Genomic DNA, 21,998 nt, shown 5'->3' on the forward strand with positions numbered 1-21,998 from the left:
GATTGGTTAAGAAAGCACAGTAAAAGATGAACGGTTAGCGATCCATGACATTGATATTCATTGTAAATAAACAAGCTTCCATGATCAGTAGCTTGATATTCATTATAATAAAACACATTTCACTTTAACAAAGGGACTTCACGCAATCCCCCTTTACCCTCTCTCAAGCACAAATTCTACAACAATGCATAAAGTAACCATGACGTAGGACTGTTGGAATCATAGCAGAAAGCTTAACATATGAGATTATGATATTATCAACCTGTCTCCACATTGTTCTTTCCCATAAATTCATTCAGTTTTTGAGATGAGGGAAGCAAACAGTAACATCAGATTTAGGGTGCTTTGCTTCTGCATGTTCCCTGCACTTCACCTCTGTCGTGGTGCACATAAATGTCTGCATGCACACCTTGCACTGCATACAAAATTCACCAAAAACAATATTCACTAACCAACAATTAGACCGAAGTTCAAAAAGCCAAGATATAGTTGCACCAATAGTCCATTGTCTTGATCTACAATTGAATTACGCATAATTGGTCCAATACCGAGAATAACTTATGGTATACCTTATCTGCCCTAAACACTAGCACCGATATTAACTCACTAACCGAAATAGCATCATAACACATGTAACCAGGTGTAATCACTAGATCATCAACTATTCAACACCTTATTCCAACTCTGTGTTAAGCTTAGGAAGCTCCAACAGGAACTCCAAATACTTAATAAGGATTACTACTTTGATTTATCCTCTAAAGTGTCAACTGTCAAGATTATTCCATTCAGAAGCTTGTTCAGTTGTATCCTACTGATGCAACTGATGCCTCTCTTTGATCAGAGGAAGCCAAAGCAGCTAAAGCTTATGGTGACCTCAGTAGAGAAGAGGAATCTTTTTACAGGCAAAAATCCTGGGCCAAATTTACAGTCCAGGAAACATTTTTTCCAAATATAATTATTGATTTAGTAGGGGATTTTTATTTATTTATTTTTTGTTTAAAAAAAAAAAAGAATCCAAAGAACTTAATGAGACTTGAATTGTACTCTCCAAAATACTTTTGAAGCTTGATGCCAAAAAAAAAAAAAGGATTTTGCAGCCATGCCTTTCGTGGATTCAATCATGCCCACTGAATTAGTTGTAAGTTAATGTCTGCTTTCTTCAAAAGGATCAATCATAACTACAACTGGAATGGGTAATCAACTATAATTGTAAAAATTGAAGTTCAAAGCAAGATAATAATTTATCTCCTCTCTTGCGTCTTATTGCGAAGATACACACTAAGACTAAAAACCATATTCCCAGAAGAACATATTATTCTGGCCTTGAATATATATTCCAAGATTGGGTCTTCTGTTTTATTAGACACTGCGATCCAACTGGCAAGCCCACCACCAACCATACTTCTGATATATATTAATTAGTATGTAAGAAACAAATGATCTACTATTTACTAAATGTTGTGAAGGATAGTGCAAATTGGTCAACAGGCAGTAAAAATTGTAACATTAGTAACTATCATTAGCAGTGGAATGAAATTCCTCCTATTTGCAACAACCTTGACCCATCTCTTCCTAAAATCAAGCTACCAGACTCACGATGGTTTGATGGAGATTGGACCGGTACATGCACTTCAACCCAAATAATACCATACTATTAATCTCTCTCGGAACTATCCTAATATTTCAACAACCCTAAATTTCCATAATTAAAGACAAAGAATCAACCAAACCATCCTCAAACATAATTAACAACTCAAAAATTAGATATATCAGAGGCACAACATACTCTAGAAGAATACCTGGATTGACATTGCCTTCTTGTTTGATTCTAGCTGGCTTCCTGAGAAAATCAATCAAATCATCCAAATAAAGAACACCAAAAACATGTAGATCTTTGACATGTAATAATGGAAAACCCAAACAGCTTTTTTTTAATCTTAAATATATAAATTTTGAAAAAAAAAAAAAGGTTCTTGTCTTATTTTCCATGTTATCTTGGATACCCAGTAAAATCCACCTCAATTAAGCCTCGGAAAGTTAGAATTTAAGAATTAAAGAGTGTAATTTCTTGTATTTTCTGTCATATTCTCAGCAGCCCAATAGAACACAAAGGAAAAGAAAAAAGAAAAAATCAATTGCGAGGAACAGAGGATTAGAATTTTACCCTTGGCGCCTTTTGCCTTCTCCAAGTTCTTCTCACGGGCCATCTTCGCCTTTTGCCCGTTGCCTCCTCCCATGACTGGAAAATGGAAAGATATGAGCGAACCTGAAAACCCTAATTTCGCGAGGAGTCTCGGATTTGAGAGCAGTAGAGGTAGAGATTTGATGTGGAACGGCTTTATATAGGTAGAGAGAAAATGATTCGGTCACCTGACTCACCCATAAAGAAAGTCACCGGCGAATAGAATTGCATAATTGTCTGATTTTTAAGCTTTTACTAGAGGGCCAATGGCTAATCTGATAAGAAGCTCGGTGGATCCACCCCTGGTATGTATCATCCTCGAGTAAATCATTCCTATAAAATTATAAGATTAAAAATCTTTTAAATTTTTTACTTTGTTGTTTAATTTTTAGCTATTTGTATGTAATTAAATTATGATTAATGCTATTTTTTATATTCATTTTATAAGTGTGTTACGTTTTAAGGAGCTTCTATGTAATCACTTAAAACTAGTAACGTTAGTTAATATAAAATATATGTAATATATTAATGTAAAGAGTAATATTACTCTTAAATTATATATTAAAATAACAAAATAAAATTTGTTTAATTATAAATAATAATTCTAAAACAGCTAAGGACCCTACCCATTCCTTTACAGGAAACGACTAAGTTCCAATGATCTTTATGTGGGGTCTGGTTCTAGGAATTTAACATTTCTCTAGCATCCACATTTTTAAGAATATTATGACTGCAAATCTGAATCCTAAGAATGTGACTATTTCCACGTTTGAAAATGACTCAAAATCTGATATAATTTATGGGAATATAAAATTCACGTGTTTGGTTTACTCGTATGCATCTTATATGAAATATTTGTTATTCTCGGAATATCCTTATGTTTATCTCTTGAAAGATAAATGCCAAACATTCTAATATTTTCTTTCAAAATTTGGTTCCAACATGATGTATCACAATTCTATGAGATTGTGGCACACTTTTTAAAATGATAGATCTCATAGAATTGTGACACATCAGGTTGGAATCAAATTCTGGAAAAAAGTGTTTGGATGTCTAGCATTCTTCCTCTTAAAATGCATAAGGCTGTTTGATACAAAATTATTTAAAAATTAAACAACAAATTACATGGCATAAAACTATATATAAATCATTGTTTTTCTTTAATTTCCCAATACATAAATTGTCTATACTATTTGATTTATTTGATTTACATTTTATCTATAATCAAATAAAACATGTTTATTTCAATTTTTTGAAGAATAAAATAGTTCGTCACTTTTATGTACATATTTTGCATTCATTTTCGTTTTTTGTGGAATAAAATAGTTATTTGCTTTTGTATACAAATTTTAAAAATGACCACATTCAAACCAAGAACGTAGCATTAAAAATAATCATAACAAAATTACCACATAGTTTAACAACATTTATTGTATAACCATAACAATTTTCAGAAATAATAATAATAATAATAATAACAAATAATAGCATAAATTTAAAGCCAAAAAGTTTAAGCGACCTATTAATCAAAATATATAGAACGTAGGCATTCTTGTCACTTGAAAGAAAGAAAACATTCTCATGGCCAAGAAAATGTGGATTCTCACATCTTCATTAGGGAATCCACATTCCCAGCAAAAAGCACTTGCTTGAGAATTCACGTTTCCTTGTGCATTTGGATTCTCTTCATTTGAGTACAACAAAACAATGAAATCTTTTAGAAAGAGTAATGATGTACGATCGTCATACATCTGGAATAACGTAACAGTAAAAATCAGCCTTTAATTTTTCATTTTATACAAGTACTAATTCAATAGTCGACTTTCACTATCACACCATTAAATTATATGTTAATCGTATAATAATTTACTAAATAACATTACTCCTTTTAAAAATTTCATAAAATTTACAAAATTACCATTATCTAAACGTCCCACCAATATACTAATTAATCTCGCTCGATAACAGCGCTTGAGATCTCCAAAGAACCTCAAACCTCGTTTCTTCCAAACCTTGCCTCCCTCTAAACCTCTTCTGCCTCTTCTTCTCTCGTCCTTCTCTCTTCCTTAGCTACCACCTCTTTTGAGGTCCTTATCTTGCTAGAGTTTACCATAGCCATACCTGCCTCAATGGAGGCCTTATTTTTGCTTTCTCTACCAATATCATAGTCCACTGTGGCCAACTCCTTCATCCATCGTGTCCTCAGCTGCGTTTGGTTAGGAACTCGGGTCGAGTTTTTTAAAGTTAGATTTATGATCCATCGTGCTTCCCGCTGTCTTCCGCCTTCGTCGACACCAACCGCAATCCACCTGGACCTCCCCTCAACAGAGCGTAAATTGCACGTGCCAGCAAGAACTCACTTGTCAACGTGTGGAAGCCACGTTCCTTCCCCTATCCTTCCCCCGCTTATGTTGTTGGTGGATGGTGGTAGTCTGTGGCGTCCTTGGAAGGAGAGAGGTCGTCCAGGGCTGGCGAGTGGCCTTCATGCCTCGGTGACTCCCAATCGACTGGTGCTGTGCTATGTTGTTTGTTTTACAACTTTTGTATTTATGAGCTATTTGTTTTATGTATATTCTTTGTGTTCTCTGTAATGGTTACGTACTCAGTGTTTGGATCCTTTGGACTCAGTGTACACCTTTAACTATTTTCACTAGTGCCTTGGGTTCTAGGCAGTAGGTATCCGTGCCAATGATCAATGGGCCCATGTCTTAGGATGCACAGTTTCCGCGTACTTATATTCTTAGGCCTCGTTTGGTTCGGGGAATGGATATTCCATTAAGAAAATAAATAGTTATTACTGGGAATGGGGAAGAGTGGAATGAAATAATTATTCAAATTATTTAGTTTAGTGACAACGCATATACCACAATTATAATTGACCCAAAATTATTAAAAAAAAACTTACATAATTTCATATTTTTCAAAAAACTCAAATCTTTAAAAAAAAAAGAAAATGTTGAACCTTAGATCTGTGGCCGGGCGGCCACCCACATATCTGATCTAAATTCTGTCTTTTTTTTTTAAAAAAAAAAAAAAAAAATTAAACTTTTTTAAGTTTAGTTTGGAAAAATTAAAGAAAAATATAGTTTTTTTTTTTTATTGGAAAAAAATTGTTTATTCTCTCAAGAGAGGAATAACTATTCATCTTCGTAAGGGAATAGTTATAGGAATAAGTCCCTACCAAATAAAGAAATAGTTATTTCAATGAAATATTCATTCCATTTCAAAGATTCATTCCACGAATCAAACGACGCCTTAGTGTTTATTTTTGGTTGTCCAGTCCTAATTTAATATAATTTCATTTTCAAGTGTAAAAAAAAAAAAAGAAAAAAAAAAAAGAAAAAAAAAAAAAGAAAAAAAAAAAATCTCGTTGGATGAAAAATGTTATGTCGAGGTTAACCCCAATTGCAAAATGAATCTAGTCTACATGATGGGTTAAGCTTAACTAATGGAATTGATAAAGTAGGCGTACAATATCTTCTTTTTCTAAAGTTCATCAAATAATTCTACTCACTGGTGGGTAGTCGGATGTCCACTCCAATATGTATTCTTTGACTAACAACATTTAGTGTCTGAAGCCGTACCCTTTTTTTAAGCATAAATCATAAGCAATTTTGTTGTCTAAATTATAACCGATTTGAACAATAAATACAAGAGAGCTTTTTATGAAGCTCATCACGAACAAGTATCAGCCATTCCGCCCAATTGTTAAGATATATGAGTATTATCAAATTATTTAATATTTATGAATTCATAGCAATTTGGACAATTGTTGGAGATCTAAATCCCCATTATAATTCATCATTGATCTTTTTTTTTTTTTTTTTTTTTTTCAAGTTCATTCATCGCTAGTGACTCCAAATTTGTTATTCACTTTTCTTCTTGTATTTACACCAACTTTCTCCCTTCTTTATCAAACAAAGACTAATTATTTTTACCATTATCTATCAGAATACATTTTCAAATTAAAATAAAAAAAAAATCTAAAAAAAACACTAATAAACATATCATTTGTCCCAAATTGGCTGGCAATGTTTTTAGAAGCGTTCATAATATTATTAAATGGATTGTCTCTACAGGTCAATTGAGAAGCATTCTCAATGATTTTTTTTTTTTTTCTATATATATATATATTAGGTTTAATATTTTTTTTATTAAATTATTGTTTAGGGGCATTTATATCATTAAACAAAATTTAACGTTTATAAATAGAATATTCTATATGATTTAACAAGATTTCCTAACGGAAGGGAGTAACGGTATGAAAATGGTAGTTCCATACTTTATTTTGGTCGATATGTCAGTTCGTAGTGGCATGTTGACAATAGCTTATAGTTGACGAGAAAATGTAATTACCCCTCTCTTTTCTCTTTCTTTACTCACTAGCTAGGAAAAAAATAAATGGCCAGGCCTCACCTTCTTCCTTAGGAGTTTAATATCTTAAGATATATGGAAATTTTTAAAAAAATTTAGAAAGCAACATTCACAAAAAAGAAAGTAAACAAGTGAACAAAACAATCTTAACGGTAGGCCACAACGGTATGCAAATTAAACTTTTAAGAATTTGTTTGAAGCAACGTTAGAAATCACTTTTTTTTAAAAAAAAAAATTAAAAAATTTATTTACGTAGCAATGATAATTAACTATTGGATAATTCTTGTTAAATAGAAATTTAAAAACTGACACTCACATTAATATAATAAAATAATTATAAAATAAAAGTGTGTATTTAGCCTTACTCTTTGTTCCTGTTTCATATTCTTTCTTCGCAGGATCCATGCAACCCAACCAACATTCCTCCTGGCGTTCTGCATGCTGTTGCCTTGTTGGATACGGCTTACGATTTACGAACAGCGTCCTAAATTAAAGACTCGAACAGGACTTGCTCCAACCTGAAACAACGGAATTAAAGCCGCTAGTATTTTAGCACCAGGCATGAATTGATTATACAGATAAATATATTTTATGCTTTAAAGACATTTAAAAAACACATGTATATTGTTGGTATAATTTCCGGATGGCGAAGTGTCAGCTCCTGATTGGTTTCTCGTAAGCCTAAGTGCAAGGACGTGCATAACAACAAATGCGCCTCAGGGGTTGGCCTGCAAAACCTCTTCTGATGGTTAAATCAGTGAGGAAATTAATGAGAGTGAGTAAATACTTATAGCGCTCCCAAATAGCCTTAGATGAGAGGATCATGAAAAATAAATTAGGAGGAAACATTACACCTTTTTAAAGTTTGAAAAACATTACAAATTATGTTATAATTTGAGATAATTAAATGTAGTTTTCCCTTAAAAAAAAAAAAATACTAAGGTATTGCACGTGCGCCATTTGCAGATAGAGGCATTTAGGGGACAACAATCAAATTATTAAGTCCACAATGCCTAGTCATTGATCTACATCAAAATTCGGTAGTGCAGTTTTTATTAAGCAAGCCATATAATTTTTATTTCATTGTTTAGACTTTGTCTTTTCGTTCCTAACAAATTGTGAAGTGCATCCTCCCCAATGTTGACGTGGCCAAGTAGGAGTGTTTGAATTAAGGCCACGAAATAAACATGTGCCCTGCCCACCGGCCACCACCCATAAACATTAACGCAATGCTTATCTCGATTCACGAGCCCATCCTTTGAGCTTTTTGTCTCGCAACTGTTTTGCTTTTGCTTGCCATCCCATTAAGAATATAAAAAGACGTCTTTGAATTGACATCATTTTTGTACGATAGGTTTAAGGTTTTCTTTGAATTTGAGACGGAAGAATTTTATTCAATCTATTATATAAATTTGTTATGTGTTTTTTTTAGCAATAATAAAGTTGTGAAAAAAACTATATTAAAAAAAGTATGTACTTTCTATATATTATTAAAAAAAAAAACATATATTTTTCTCGTGTTGAGAGACAACAATTTTAGAGATTTAATTAATTTTTTTTGTTTGAATAAAATTCAAAAAAAAAAAAAAAAACTCTCTGATTATTCTACTCAAAATTCTTCAAAAACCTAGTTTGGACGAAAAAGCGATATCCATCTTTATCCACAATTCCACGTCAAATTCACTCGTAGAACCATATCCACACTCTATCTAGAATTAATCGAAAAAAAAGACATAACATTTTAAAAGAATGCATTAACAGCATTTCATCTCATCACTTTTTCAATTTTGTCCAGAATTGCCGAATTGTACTTCTAATTTGTTATACTATGGAGGGGGTAATAAAAATAGCCCTACAAGTTATGTGTTACGTGAATGACTTTTTAAACACGCAACGATATAATTTAATAGGTTTCGAATAAAGATTTTAAGGAAATTTAGACATTTTCAAACATAAAATTTGTGATTTATTCTGCTTACTCTTTATTAATTGATCACTATTTAAATAGAGGACTACTCAACTATATAACTCAAACTGAATTAAACTAAAAGACTTTGAGATAAACTCCTGTTTTAACTTGGAGATAAACTCTTGCGAACAATAGAAACCTATTACTAAATGACTTCTACACCATAGTGCCACAAATAATTAAAAGACTATGACTTAGATAGATAACTATAATTATTCTTATTTAATTAAACTACGACTAATATAAGATAAGATACAACAAAAATAATTGTAAGAGTTTCATAGGATATGCGCTTATGAGTCATGCCAATGTTTTCTAATTGCTGTAGAATTTTACTTTTATAACATTATGTTTATTTTGTTGACAAGAACAATAATATTTTTTTCATTTATTTTAAATTGAAAAATACTTGCGGTACTATAACTTTTATTATAAGAGAAATGATCCATACACTCATTTCTCACAACAGCCCAACAACAAACTGATGTAACTGGTAATATTTTATTATTTTTTTTGTTTTCTTTTTGTAAAAAAATAATAAAATACTAACAACCACGTCAGCTTGTTGTAAAATTATTGTGAGAAATGAGTGTAGGGAGCATTTCTCTTCCTTTCCCTTTTCGTTTTCACTTTAATTTGAGAGTTTTGTTGCTTCAATATATCTTGTTTAGTAGCCTGCTTTTATTGGGGAAAAAAAAAAGAGAGAGAAAAAAATAGAGAAACTTATCTGTGAGTTAAATAAAATTCGACTTATCAATATACGGTTTAAAAATTGTACTTTACTACTTATAAAAAAAAAAAATGTACTTTACTTGTTAGAATCTTATTAGATTTGTCTCATCTGTTAAAAAGTAAAAAACAGAGATCTAATTATATTTGTTTTCCTATTAATGAATTTAATGAATATACATTTTATACCTGCTGATGTATTGTATTTTAAGTAATTAATTACTTAAAACAAATTATATGAATGGGTGTGAAATAAATATGACATATGAATATTAAAGAGTTGCATTACTCTCACATATGCTGGAGTAATACTAAAAAAAGACATTTTTCTTGATTTTTTTTTTCAAAAAATTAATTTGATTTTAAAAATTATTTTGAATCAAAATTTAATAATAATTTATAATAAATCTAATGATAATTTTAACCCCAAGAAAAAGAAAAAAATAAAGAAGCATTGGGAGTCCAAACCGGACAGGCGGACACCATAACCACCGCTTGCTCTGTCACGATTTGTAGTGAAAGAGTCCTTGTCGAAATAGGCCTCTTTGTAGACGCTTGCCAGCGAACAAGGACCGACACCTAACAGCGGTAACAGATGCAAAGCACAGCAGAATATACTTTGCTCTGCTCTGCAAAATTGTCTCTCTTTTAGACTCTTCCTCACCAAAATCAGCTCTGATCGTCCCATCTCTCTCTCTCCCTCTCCCTCTCCCTCTCTCTCTCTCTCTCTCACACACACACACAAAGCTTTTCATGGAGATTTTTCTCGAATTGCTCTTGACCATTGCTCTTTCTCTTTTGCTCTCCATAGTCCTCGCGCTGCTCCTCTCATTAGCTTCTGCTGGTGAAATAAAACGTGCCTCTACGGTGAGATCACGCAGGGATTCGACCGGTAAATCGGTCACGCCCCAGCCTAAACTCGAGGTGGAACCGAAAAGTCGCGGTTGCGAAAGTGAGAGAAAAATCGGCTTCGTTGAAAAAGCTGATGAATATAAAACCGAACCGGTTCGAGGATTTGTGAGCGAGGGCTGTGAGTCACCGACGAAGGACGTTGGGGGTGCTAACGTCGTTGAGTTGGGAGAGAAACCCATCGGAGAGATATCTGTGGAGAACTTGGTTGATGGAAGTCGTAAGAGGGAAAAGCTATGCGGGATTGATTTTGACGAGGATGGAGATGTTGGTGTCAGGGATAGACTGCTTGATTTGGACGATGATTGGGAGGGGGTCGAGAGGACCGAATTGGAAAAGGTCTTCGGCGCCGCGGTGGCGTTTGTGGGCGCTAGTTATAATGCTGATCGAGTTTCGAGTCTTGGCAGTGATGTGAAGATGCGGTTGTATGGGCTTCACAAGATTGCCACCCAAGGGCCTTGCCATGAACCTCAACCAATGCCATTCAAGCTCTCTGCTCGCGCCAAGTGGTAACTGGCTACTCTTATGAATTTTGAGCGTTATAAATTGTGGGTTGCCTACTTAATTATGGTTGCCAATTATACTTAACAAAAAAAGAAAATAAATTATGCTTGCCGATTTGTCTCTGTTTTGGAGTTTCATGTGTAATGGAGAAAGCCACATCGAGTAATAATATACCATTGTCTTTTGAGTTGAAGGTAGTATCCTAACATGTTGTATAAACAATAAACGCCTCACTTGAAGACTCCCAGGGTGTATATCTTCCCAACACTTAAGAGTAGCACTAGTTTCAACATTGTACTTTTTTCTGAATTTAGAATCTTTTCTTATAGGTGATTTCCGCTTATATGTATATCTCTATTCAATGAGTGAAGCAAAGAGTTCGGTGTGAATAGAACTTCCTTAGAGTAAAGTTGATAAAATAAAATTGTCTCAACGTGAATGCATAGAGCTGTTTGAAAACTGCTTAGAGTTGGTTGAGCAAAATCTAGTTTACTAATCTCCCGATGTGAACTATGAGTAACTGCTGATTTTGATTTCAAAAGATAGTGATGGTCCTGATGGATACATATGCAAAAATATAGTTAAGTAACTCGACGTTGTGAGTAGTGCACTTAAGGCATAAAAGCATATTGATCATCAGGAAATTCAGTAGAAAGAGATAACAAAGAATGTGGTTGGCAGTGGCTGGTGGACTGAAATGTTGGAAATGATTCCTTTATTAATTGTATTTATAACCTGTATAATCACTAACTTCAAATTAGCAAATCCTAAAGCAATAATTAGATGAAGTTGTTGTAGATTTCACTGTTCGTCCCGTGTCTTGAGGGGTAAATCCTTTTTACTACTGGCTTTTCATACTCTTCCTCCATTGGAGTTTGAGTCCGCATTGGTTATGTTGTAGTCGTCTTGGACTGAGGCAAGATATGAAGTGGACTTCTAATTTTGTGAAGAATTCAAGGGCTTTTTATTAAACACTAGGCATTTTCTTTTTGGGAGGGGAGGGGAAGAGAAGGGAGGGGAAGAAGAAACAAAGTATCAACAGAAATGAACTTGATACGGTACCACCACATTCAGGCTTCCCTTCCTGTTGATTTGTAGTCATCCAAATAGATTTTCTTGTTGCATCATTTGGTCATTTAATCAATGGAGTGCAAATTTATGCAAGGAATGCTTGGCAACGGCTTGGTAATATGACTTCGGAGGTGGCAATGGAGCAGTACATCACCCTTCTCTCAAGAAGAATTCCTGAGTTGATGGTAAGCCTTTGCTTTTGGACCACATACTGTTATTGTTTTTTGAGTGATTTCTTCCACGAACGCATATATTTATTGGTGCAGGGAGATAATAAACAGGTTTCTGAAGAACTCGAAGCGTTTAGGAAACTAGCTTCTAATTTAAAGGCATCGCCACCAAACCAACCAGGTGCTGTAGATGAAAGGTAATAAGTGTTAATATTTCCATCTGGGTGGATCAGTGGATGGTGTTTAAAAAAAAGAAAAAATTGCTCCTTGAGTTATTACTTGTCCTGCAAGAACTGCCTTTATAGGAGTATCTTCTTCTTCTTTTTTCCTTTTTTTATTTATTTTTTTTTTTCACTCACTGCAGGAAAATGGAGACTAAACCTCGTGTTGAGGGATTGGATGTGACTGGATTTCGTGTCCAAACTCCTTGATTATGGTATGCGCATGTTCATTGCTTTAATTTGTTTGTAGACTTGCATGCCAGACAGTGTAGGGAAACTTGACAAAAATCAAGGGATGTTCATATGATTTTTATGATTTTTCTTGCAAATCATAGGCAAACTGAGTACCATTATTTCAAGAATGTGCCTTTGACTATGGTGCTTTGCTACAAAATCTGTGGGTCAGTCCGAATAAGTATCGAAGGTGACGGGAAATTTGTATTTATGGAATAGATGGATGGAAAATTAAAGCATCAAATTCATCAATCAAGTCTCATCCCCTGCTAGTTGTATGTTTGTATTAGTTTGGAACTCTTATCTTTCCCGTAAGGCCGTAAAGATAAGAGAGAATTTAATGTTTTAGGATTTCAATTAAAGTCCCAGTACTTATTATGGGCTTTTGGTGGTTCAGCACAACCATATTGTACTTAGATAGAAGAAGACATGCACATGCCTTTTACAAATATCTGCTGTTCATTATTTGATTTGACGTGTTCCTTTAATTGTATTGCAGCTTCACCTACATGCTCGCGCACACACATTTGTGTACATATGTATATAAAATACATTTGTGGTTTAGATTATACATCTTTGCCCATTGCAAAAACCATTTTAAGACTGTATACGAATAGAGGAAAATAATATATTTGAGTTTGCAGTTTTTAAAAGTGTAATTTTAACACATGCGATTTAAGAATATAATTTTTAAAAACGTAATTTGGCCTTTAAAATCGCAATTTTATTTTTTAAAACGCATTCTCTTACCTCCAATTTGAAAACAGTGATTTTTTTTTTTTTTTAAATGTTTTTAATTGTACTCCCAAACTCACATATCAAAGCACAATTACAATGTGTTAGATTCGAAAGATTAAGGTGATGACAATATTGGCATTTTTCTCCTAATGTAGTTTTCTTGGTATTTGTGTTAATAGAAAGTTAATATGATTGAAATTGAGTGATGCTTTTCATATTCAAGTGGTCTAACATAATATGTATTGCTTTCACTAACTCGTCATGGTTTCTTCTTCAGGACAAAGACCAGAGGGGCATCTCCTAAATCCTCACAGCAAGGATGTGGATATCGCTTCGAGGATTGGAGACATCAGACTGTTTATAACCTAGTAGATATTGCAATGTTCTCTGTGAATAAAGAACTGAAAATGAATCTGTGGGATAACATATCTCTAATTCCCACACGTGGCCTGGTTCCCATGGTTTACCAGTAGAAGTATATAATTTTAGGCCTAGGAATTTCCTTGGTAGACTCTTTTTTTTTTTTTTGGTTCCTCTTTGATTACGAGGAAAAAGGGAAATCAGCAATGTTTCAACTTCCTCCATGAAAATAGGAAACTCATTGAGTATTGTACAGTTAGCTGAGCCAATGGCATACCCATTGAGTTGTGAATTGTTGATGAATGTTTTCCTTTTATAATTTTTTTTTCACGTTAGGTTGCGTTTCCCAGAGCAGAGCAAAAACGACAGATCCTCAAGCTTAAGTTCCGACCAATACAAATTTTAAAGAAGCTGCCAAACTTAACCACTGAAACTGTGTGCACTCCTCACCAATCGCATGCTAGTGTGTTGATTATTTTTTGTTTTTTTCTTTCTTTCTAAGGAAGTACAAAAAGAGAAGGGAAGGGGAAGAGTACATCAAATGAAAGACACAAAAGATGGGAGTGGCAACTGGATAACCCCATTATAATTTATAATCAATACATAGTATAAAAGGCCTAAATGCTACTGGGAATAGGTCATAAGATTTGTAGAGGCAGCCTAGTGGTGGACATGACTGAAACAGCACCTGAAGCACTGATAGAGATTGGATTGTAGAATCATTGCGGTATCTGATGAAAGAGGACCCTTAAGGAAAATGCTTGATGGATACCAAATCTGGATAAACAACTGGATCTGAAATTTTTTATAGACAAAAAGAAGGTACCATGTATGAAAATTCAAAGAAGAAATAAAGAGGAAGCCATAAATATGAAGCAAGACAAAAAACGGAGCGGCTGAGGTTACGCACGTGCAATACACGCGCTTGGGCAGCCTGTGATGTGCACTCATGCGGATGGAGGACATCAATAGAAGCGGCGGAGGTTGGTGAGGGTGGTAAATGGTAGGGATATGTAGCAGATCTGACTTTCAAGTTGCAAACAAAACAATGATTAAAAAAAAAAAAAAAAATTATATATATATATGGTAGGGTGAGCCTAGCGAGGAGGAGGGAGGACCTACTCCCTGGTCGGCATTTGCTAGGGAAGGTCAAGGCGATTTCTGGCAAAGGGAAAATACAAGGAAGAAAAGAGAGACAACCAGCTCTCAAAAAAGCTCTAAGATGCTCAAGAGAGAAAATAGTTCACTTGTGCTGATTAAACCATACGTCAAAAACCCCGGTTAGACGAATTGCAACCACTTTTTCTGAAAGAGTGTGGCAGTCGTGCTTTGTTTTGAAGGGGGAAAAAAAAAAACAAAAAGAAGAAAGAATATAAAGTCTGAAGATATAGTTTTTTTTTTTTTTTTTTTTTTTAAATTGGATTAGAGAAATTTACTTCAACCAAATCTATAAAATCGTGATGTATCTCTTGAGCATGTGAGGATTACATGTTTTTTTAATAGCATTAACAAAGTTTAAGAAAATTCTATTAAAAAAAATGTGTTTTTCACATAATAAGAGACACATGACAATATTATAAACCGAATTAAAAGAAAAATTTATCTAACCCAATAGGAAGAAAAACACAATTTCCAATTTTTTGGTATTACAAACAAAAGAAACCGTTGAGACAACAACTTCTGTGTTACAATTATTGTGTCACACATGAGTTAAGTCTAATATTAACCATGTGTATGTAAGTTTTTGGACACCTTCCCTTTACAAGCTAGTTTTTAAGGGCAATTTTTAGCCAAAATTTATATCATTTGGTATTTAGAGGCTTAAAGCCAAATACATCATCATGGGTTCAAGTCACAGAGGGAGCGACTTATGAATTGAATTGAAATACTAATAGATGAGTGAAGTTGTCAAAAGAGAAAGAACTACTAACGGATTAGTGTTGATAAAGTGAATCGCCATGGACACCGGCTATAAAAACGAAATGATTTATTACGATCATTGTATTTCACATTAATTAAGTCTAATATTAACTACATGTACGTAACCTGTCCGACACCCTTCCTTGTAAGCCAAATTTTAAAGGTGAATTTTTACCTAAAATTTATATTCATCATGATAATTAGCAAAAAGGCCCATCATATTTTTTTCTTGATTCATTCAATAACTAAAACTCGATACTGATCGCAGTACATTCCATTCCTTTTCCAACCACCTCACAGAAAAGAAAAACTGACCGAAACTAAAAAGAGAAAAACGGTGCGTTTGATGGAGATGCTACAAACGGCGCGTTTTCTATTGCATACATCTACAAATTCCCTCATCACTCATCAGCTTCAAATGAAGTACTTCTTTCTACCATTCCATTACTCAGATCGATCTCTAGCTCGTTCGCTGGCAATCAGTTTATGAATGGCTCACGATCCAGGGATTATCTGAGATCTGAAAATTGCAATTTCTCTTTTTACTGATCTCCCGAAGTAGGAAAAGGAAAATGGGAGTGGTCATTGAGAGCTCCGTTTGGGAACCGAATCCCGCCCTATACATCTTCATCTTCCTCTCCTGCCTAGCCTCGATCTTTCTCTTCCCTTTGGCATCCAACCACGGCTCTACAAGCAAAACCCCGGCACTCTTCGACCACGGATTCTCATCCTCCTTCCTCCGTTTCCAGCGGAACTTCCTCTTTCTCTTTTCGCTCGCTTCAGGTCAGCCACTCTCTCTCTCTCCATTTACATATGCTGTGTGCGTTTGTGCGCGGAACCCCAACGAACTTTTCAGTTAGGTTTCTTTTGGTTGCTGAGAAAATACGGCGAGAGAAAACGGAATTGGAATGCGGAATCTCGTGTGATTACGAGATTTGTTTGTGATCTTAATTATTATTAATTTTTTTTATCCATGCAATTTTTCGGCAACCAAATGGAGAGAGTACGAGGTGTCGTTTTGGTGAATTTGGCGGCTTTAGGATTTCGGATCGCTTATATCTGTTTTTGTTTTCTGTTTCTCACAGCAATGGAAGGACTGTGGTCAGTGTTCGGAGAGTTCGAGTTGGCTCACTATGGTGTTAGCAGAGAGCAAATGGTTTTGTCTCTCTGTGTTGGCTCTGCTGCTGCTCTTTTCGTTGGCTCATTCTTAGGCGTGCTTTCTGATATAATGTAAGCGCGTTTTTTTTTTCTACCTTTTCTTTTGGTTGCTATTGTGTGGATTGTTCAGCATTTAATTGAAGAAAAAAGAAAAAAAATATGATCATATGAAACAAAATTGGACACGGTGACTTTCTGAATTCTTGAGCAGTTGTATTATTTGCAAGATTCTTTTGACATTAAGGACACTCCATATTCATCTGGATGTCACTAGCTTGATGGAATAGTTGCAAACAATGCCAAGATTCGATAATGTTTTAAGAAATGGGCCACCTTGATAATAGTAATTCCAGAAACTCCGTCTATGAGCTTTAGCTCAAACGGTACTTCCCTTTAGCAAGGTGGAGGGTGAGGTCATGGTTTCAAGTCCCACCGGGTGCGGACGTAACTTTCTAATAATAGGGGTTCCTAGTCATAAAAAAAAAATTAAAAAAAAAAAAAAGAAAAGAAAGAAAGAAAAAAAAAAGGGTGAGGTCATGGGTTCAAGTCCCACCGGGTGCGTACCTAGCTTTCTAATAATAGGGGTTCCTAGTCATAAAAAAAAAAATGTTTAAGAAATGTTTCCTTCTAGTGTGCCTTTGCTTTGCAGTAAGATTGAAGTAATATCCAGACCTAGAAATTGGACTTCCTTTGTTTAGCTTTCATATTTTTGATGTATGGATTTTAAACAAAACATCTGAACTTAATACAATCAAGTCTTCTGTTGGTATTTACGTCATTATTCTGTACTTTACGCATCATGTTTCAGCTATGTTACATGAAGAACATCCAGGTTGACTGAGTGCCTAAATTCCTGCATTTGGTGACATCTTTGGAGTGTTACTTTTTCAAATATGAATATAATATGTAATAAACCCTAACAAATTCACTTATTCTATGCTTGTGTGTAGAGGTCCAGAAAAAGTTTGTCTGATTTTTTGCGTCCATCACCTATTTGTTGGCATATGGAAGAGGATTATTGCTCATCCAAGTGTTCATGTAGCAAGCATCTGTTTGTCTCTCGCCTCTTCAATATTTTCATTCAGTTTCGAGACATGGATGGTGGTTCAACATGAAAAGGTTTGTTAAGATGTCATTCTGTACTTTTACTTTTCATGTAGGGAAAGTATTTGGTGTAGTTACCACAATTTTTCCTGATGGAATTGCCTTGATTTATCGTATGTTTTTCAGTGATTAAGTGATTAGTTCCTGTTCTGTTGTACTAAAGTGTTTTGGGACTGTGTGAACTCCTTTATGACATTATAGGCATGTGTTGAAATAGCTAGATTGCTGATGATTATGGTGTTTGTATATTTTTTGTTTTGTTTTGCAGCAAGGGCACAGGCAAGATTCAATGAGTGATACATTTTGGTTAATGACTTTCGTTGAGTCTGCATCTTACATTGGAAGCCAGGCTCTTGCAAATTGGCTGGTTGGTGATAATATGGAGAAGAACATAGTATCTCCTTCCAGTGCAGCTATATTCTTGGCAGTGATAAGCATTATTTGTGTTACTGGAGGATTGAGAGGAACTGCACAAGCAGCTGCATTTAAGGAGTACAGAGTGTCCTTCTATGCATATATTTTAGGTGGTAAGGGTCCCATATTTTTATAAAATTGATCTTGCCTATTCTTTTAAACAAACTAAGTTTAGAACATTTCAAAATGACAACCAAATCAGTTATTAACTAAGCTCGAGTAAAACTGGAAAGATACAGGTATCACGAAATTTTGAATTCATCCAAGTTGGAAAAATAATTGAACTAATTTTGTAGATTCTATGCTAGTTTGATGTCATTAAAATTTTTAATGTCTCATGAAGCCATTATCTTGTTGACAAGCAACTTTACTGCTAATAGTACTCATCTTTCTCTTCCTCCTTTTAGCTACCTTACACCTCTTTGCTGCTCTGCACTGTTAGTCCTCACAATCATCAATCCCCTGATCCGTGATAGTCTTTCTTCACTTTAATCATAAACTTATTTATCTGAACTAACTTATGTAGAACCCTTGCATTACTGAGAGAAGATGAGTGCTTATAGAACATCCCTCCTTTTTGCGGATCTCTGCATTTTGAGTGTTACACAATATGAACATTCTTGCAGCTGAGAGGATTGGTTGCATCCTAGGGTATACTAATATTAATGATTTGTCAGCTGATTTCCAAATACGCTTTTGCATGTGTTTATTGTTGATGAAATTTTTATGATTGGCAGATAAAAGGATATGGCTTTTGGCATGGGCACAAGCTTGCCTTCACTTCTCCATCACAGTGTTTTGGATTCTGTGGGCCCCAACATTGGTGGTATGGTATATATACATAAGAAGGTTATCTACTGATTTGTGAATTATCTACTAAATTGTGAAATTCTTTGAAACACTTGTAAATTTAGGCTGATGGACGAGAAGTGCCTCTAGGGTTGATATATCCTTGTTTGCTGGGTGCGAGAATGCTAGGAAGCACAGTATTCCCGTGGCTTATCAGTGGACCATCATCACTTCGAACTGAGGATTGCCTAGTATATTCATTTATCATAATGGGATTTGTGTTGTCTATAATAGCTTATGATTATCAGGTAAAATGCCTTGTGGAAATATGACACAGAGATTATCTGTTCTGGCTCTGGTGTTAGATGTTTGGAATTTCACATTTTTTGTTTCTAATATGCAGGAAATTGGAGTTTTGGTTACACTATTTTGCTTATTCCATGCGTGTGTTGGCCTGATCTTACCTTCACTTGCCAGATTGAGGACTATGTATGCTAAACTAAGTGTTCTATCTCTTAACTTTGGAAGCACTTATCAAAAAAAAAAAAACTTTAAAGTGTTGGCTGTAAATTTTTTTATGTGGATTTGTGTTGATAGTTCTGCCATTAATTGTGTTAACAGGTATGTGCCAAATGAGTTGCGTGGAGGAATGATGAGCCTTTCTCTAGCCCCTGCTAATGCAGCAATTCTGCTTTTTATGATCCAAGTGCGCCTCTCTCTCTCTCTCTCTCTCTCTCTCTGTGTCTATTTTTTTTCAGACATGAAGTGCAAGTCTCTTCTTAAGTCTTGTTAACAGAAAATAGAAATAAACACCTTTCCATCTAGTGTTCTGCTGGTTGGTTGATATGCCGCACCAGTGGTAGACTGATCATAATTTTGAAGGGAAAAATTTATGTTAACTGGTAGTTTCTGACTTGACCACTTTTTTCTCATTTCAATACGTGGCGATTGCGACATATATAGTTATTTAGATGCTGAAACTTTATAGCATGTCTATAAATATAAGAGGATCCAAACTCAACTTCTTATCCGGCTGAGAACATTATAAATATGACATACATGATATGCTGCTCCTGATTGCAGGTTATTTTAGTTTGTATTTTATTTTATTCTCTTTTTAAGGAAGGGAGGGTGGGGGGGGGAGGGGGGGGGGGAAGGGGGGGTGTTGGGGAGATCGGATGGGGGAAGTATATAGCATGCTTAAAGGGATTGAAGATATAAATTAGTTTTACTGAATAAATGTTTGTAGAATATACTCAAAGGTTTCCACCAAGGAACACCTTCATTCAGTCGGTTCACATCTGTTTTCATCCTAAATTCCCAATATACTGTCATATGCTATAGTTGCTAATTGTTTTGGTGCAGGGAGGGTACTATCGGAACATCGGGAATGCAGCAATAATGGCATTTGCTGCATTGGGGCTACTCACAGCGGCGGGTAGCATGCATGTATTGAAGCGATTGGGGAAGCAACCATATCAAAACTGGCACAAATTATGATTTCATTCCCATTAAAATGTCAAGCTTGTCGTACTTGATGGGTTCTGGATGTATTTTCAGTTAACTGATTGATGGGAATGAGGAATAAAAAGAAAAGAAGAGATTTGTGGATTCAGGAATCCGCTGACGCATTCAGGAGTAGTATAGCAATATAGATGGAAAGGAAATGAAAAAATGAAAGCCAAATCAACATTCGACTCATAAGGAGACTGAAAAGTAGGTTGATAGTCCTTCCTATACATGCCTACTGGCACTGAGTTGAAGTCAAAAGTCCGAGTGTGAAGGTTATTGAGTTTAACTCTAGGATTCGTTTTCCCAGGCAGTGCCAGTACACTAGCTGATGAGTCAGAAGACAAAAAGATCAACATGGTGATTACTAGGTCAGTAATGTTGTGGAGGGCGATTCATTGCCATTCAGGTCTGATTGCTTAGATAGCAATAACCATACAAGCACTGCTCAAGAAACATCAAGACTTGCATTTTGCATTTGTTCCAATTCTCCACAAGTCAGACCTCAAGTGACACAAAAGGTGAAGGCTCTGCTTTGATGAATCTATTTCTGTTGCTTTGATAGAATAATGTATTATTCTCCTAGAAGAGATTGAACTTCAGCCCTTTAATCGCTTTGGCAGAACTTATTTCGCCGTCGTGACATACTTAATAGAGTAGAAGGATCAAAACGGATGATATTTTTGCATCCAGAGGAACTTCCCACTACCAATAAGCCATTAGCGTCTCAAATCACTGGGCCAGAATTTCGTAATAAAGTTCATGACTCACCAATAGCAAATACGATACATGGTGTATCAGGAAAAAGAAGAGGTCTCATTCATCATTATATTGCCAAAGATGTTTGACAGATAGCTTGAAGAATTAAAGAACAGGAAGTTAAAATGTGGGAGCTTGTTATTATGAGTTCGGTAGATATAATGCATCAAGATCGTTCAGTTGTTGAAAGTTCTTGGTGTTTCGTTTATTGCCCTTGTGCCCTTTTTGAAGATAATGAATTATTAGTTCATTAGGAAAGAAAAATTTGTTCCATATTTGTAGTGATTTCTGTAAGTGAAGATCAGAAGCTCTTTCACACGAAGAATATTTTCAATATATTCTAGATGCATAGTCCAGCCCAATGGTTGGGTTGTTACACGCGTCTGTTGGGCTGGACTAGAGGTAAGACCAAGCTGATTGGAGATCTATCTGAATTTTCCGGTCCTAGCCAAATCCAAAACAGGTCAACTCAGGTTGGGCCTTTTTCTTCTGAGGAGGCCAGCCCTTGGATGAATTGTCAACCTCATGTCTCTTTTTAGATTGATTGTTTTATGTTTACATCATGTTGGGTTAACTCAACTCGTGTTAGGTTAAGTTAGGCTGACACATCTAGATTCGTTCTTGACACGTTAGTAGGTGGATTATTTATGTGAATTATTATATTAGCAATTCTATTTATTAGACTCTAGTACAACTAGATGACTTATGGTAAAAATTAGTTATTGAATTAGTATTTTTTAATTTTTACAAGATTAATGTTAAACTCTTCCACTTCTCTACCTCTATTTCTCAACACTCTTAGGTGGTTTTTAAAACCATCATTAGATTAAAATCCAATAAAGATTCATATCAAAGCTAATGATGATTTTAAAAGCCACTTAAGG

The 21,998-nt window shown here is 34.9% G+C and overlaps 3 protein-coding genes across 5 annotated transcripts; 2 read left to right on the top strand and 1 right to left on the bottom strand.

Moving 5' to 3' along the window:
- Positions 1-20: 20 nt before the first annotated feature.
- LOC133862486 (uncharacterized protein At2g23090-like) lies at positions 21-2,325 on the bottom strand. The gene is made up of 3 exons (XM_062298325.1): positions 2,165-2,325; positions 1,800-1,840; positions 21-415 (listed from the first exon to the last, which is right to left on the bottom strand). Exons 1-3 carry the CDS (start codon positions 2,235-2,237, stop codon positions 296-298), a joined length of 234 nt encoding a protein of 77 aa, XP_062154309.1. The 5' UTR covers positions 2,238-2,325; the 3' UTR covers positions 21-295.
- A 7,414-nt stretch (positions 2,326-9,739) lies between these two features.
- LOC133864431 (acyl-CoA-binding domain-containing protein 3-like) lies at positions 9,740-13,758 on the top strand. The gene is made up of 5 exons (XM_062300764.1): positions 9,740-10,672; positions 11,833-11,923; positions 12,005-12,105; positions 12,273-12,344; positions 13,379-13,758. Exons 1-4 carry the CDS (start codon positions 10,008-10,010, stop codon positions 12,337-12,339), a joined length of 924 nt encoding a protein of 307 aa, XP_062156748.1. The 5' UTR covers positions 9,740-10,007; the 3' UTR covers positions 12,340-12,344; positions 13,379-13,758.
- Positions 13,759-15,732: 1,974 nt separating this feature from the next.
- LOC133864803 (uncharacterized) lies at positions 15,733-21,797 on the top strand. 3 transcript variants are annotated; one of them, XR_009899569.1, is made up of 10 exons: positions 15,736-16,164; positions 16,467-16,611; positions 17,490-17,658; positions 17,912-18,170; positions 18,795-18,883; positions 18,972-19,154; positions 19,250-19,335; positions 19,468-19,552; positions 20,212-20,876; positions 20,979-21,797. XR_009899569.1 is itself a non-coding variant. In XM_062301220.1 (9 exons), the coding sequence occupies exons 1-9, from the start codon at positions 15,954-15,956 to the stop codon at positions 20,344-20,346; spliced, it is 1,359 nt and encodes a 452-aa protein (XP_062157204.1). In that variant the 5' UTR covers positions 15,733-15,953; the 3' UTR covers positions 20,347-21,797. The 3 variants fall into 3 exon arrangements, 2 of the variants coding, with proteins under 2 accessions (XP_062157204.1, XP_062157203.1); XM_062301220.1 differs by having other exon boundaries at positions 15,733-16,164; positions 17,912-18,167; positions 20,212-21,797; XM_062301219.1 differs by having other exon boundaries at positions 20,212-21,797.
- Positions 21,798-21,998: the final 201 nt, after the last annotated feature.

Source organism: Alnus glutinosa, chromosome 3 (genome assembly GCF_958979055.1).
Source record: "Alnus glutinosa chromosome 3, dhAlnGlut1.1, whole genome shotgun sequence".
Taxonomy (NCBI): domain Eukaryota; kingdom Viridiplantae; phylum Streptophyta; class Magnoliopsida; order Fagales; family Betulaceae; genus Alnus; species Alnus glutinosa.

Excerpts from the sequence above, each read along its gene's own strand:
- LOC133864803 (XM_062301219.1), top strand. The coding sequence starts at position 15,954 with ATGGGAGTGGTCATTGAGAGCTCCGTTTGGGAACCGAATCCCGCCCTA. Across the intron at positions 19,336-19,467 it reads CTTGCCAGATTGAGGACTAT|GTATGTGCCAAATGAGTTGC; the intron begins GTATGCTAAACT and ends TTGTGTTAACAG. Across the intron at positions 19,553-20,211 it reads TTCTGCTTTTTATGATCCAA|GGAGGGTACTATCGGAACAT; the intron begins GTGCGCCTCTCT and ends GTTTTGGTGCAG.
- LOC133864431 (XM_062300764.1), top strand. The coding sequence starts at position 10,008 with ATGGAGATTTTTCTCGAATTGCTCTTGACCATTGCTCTTTCTCTTTTG. Across the intron at positions 10,673-11,832 it reads CTCTCTGCTCGCGCCAAGTG|GAATGCTTGGCAACGGCTTG; the intron begins GTAACTGGCTAC and ends AATTTATGCAAG. Across the intron at positions 11,924-12,004 it reads GAAGAATTCCTGAGTTGATG|GGAGATAATAAACAGGTTTC; the intron begins GTAAGCCTTTGC and ends TTATTGGTGCAG.
- LOC133862486 (XM_062298325.1), bottom strand. The coding sequence starts at position 2,237 with ATGGGAGGAGGCAACGGGCAAAAGGCGAAGATGGCCCGTGAGAAGAAC. Across the intron at positions 1,841-2,164 it reads GAAGGCAAAAGGCGCCAAGG|GAAGCCAGCTAGAATCAAAC; the intron begins GTAAAATTCTAA and ends TGATTTTCTCAG. Across the intron at positions 416-1,799 it reads AGAAGGCAATGTCAATCCAG|TGCAAGGTGTGCATGCAGAC; the intron begins GTATTCTTCTAG and ends TTTTGTATGCAG.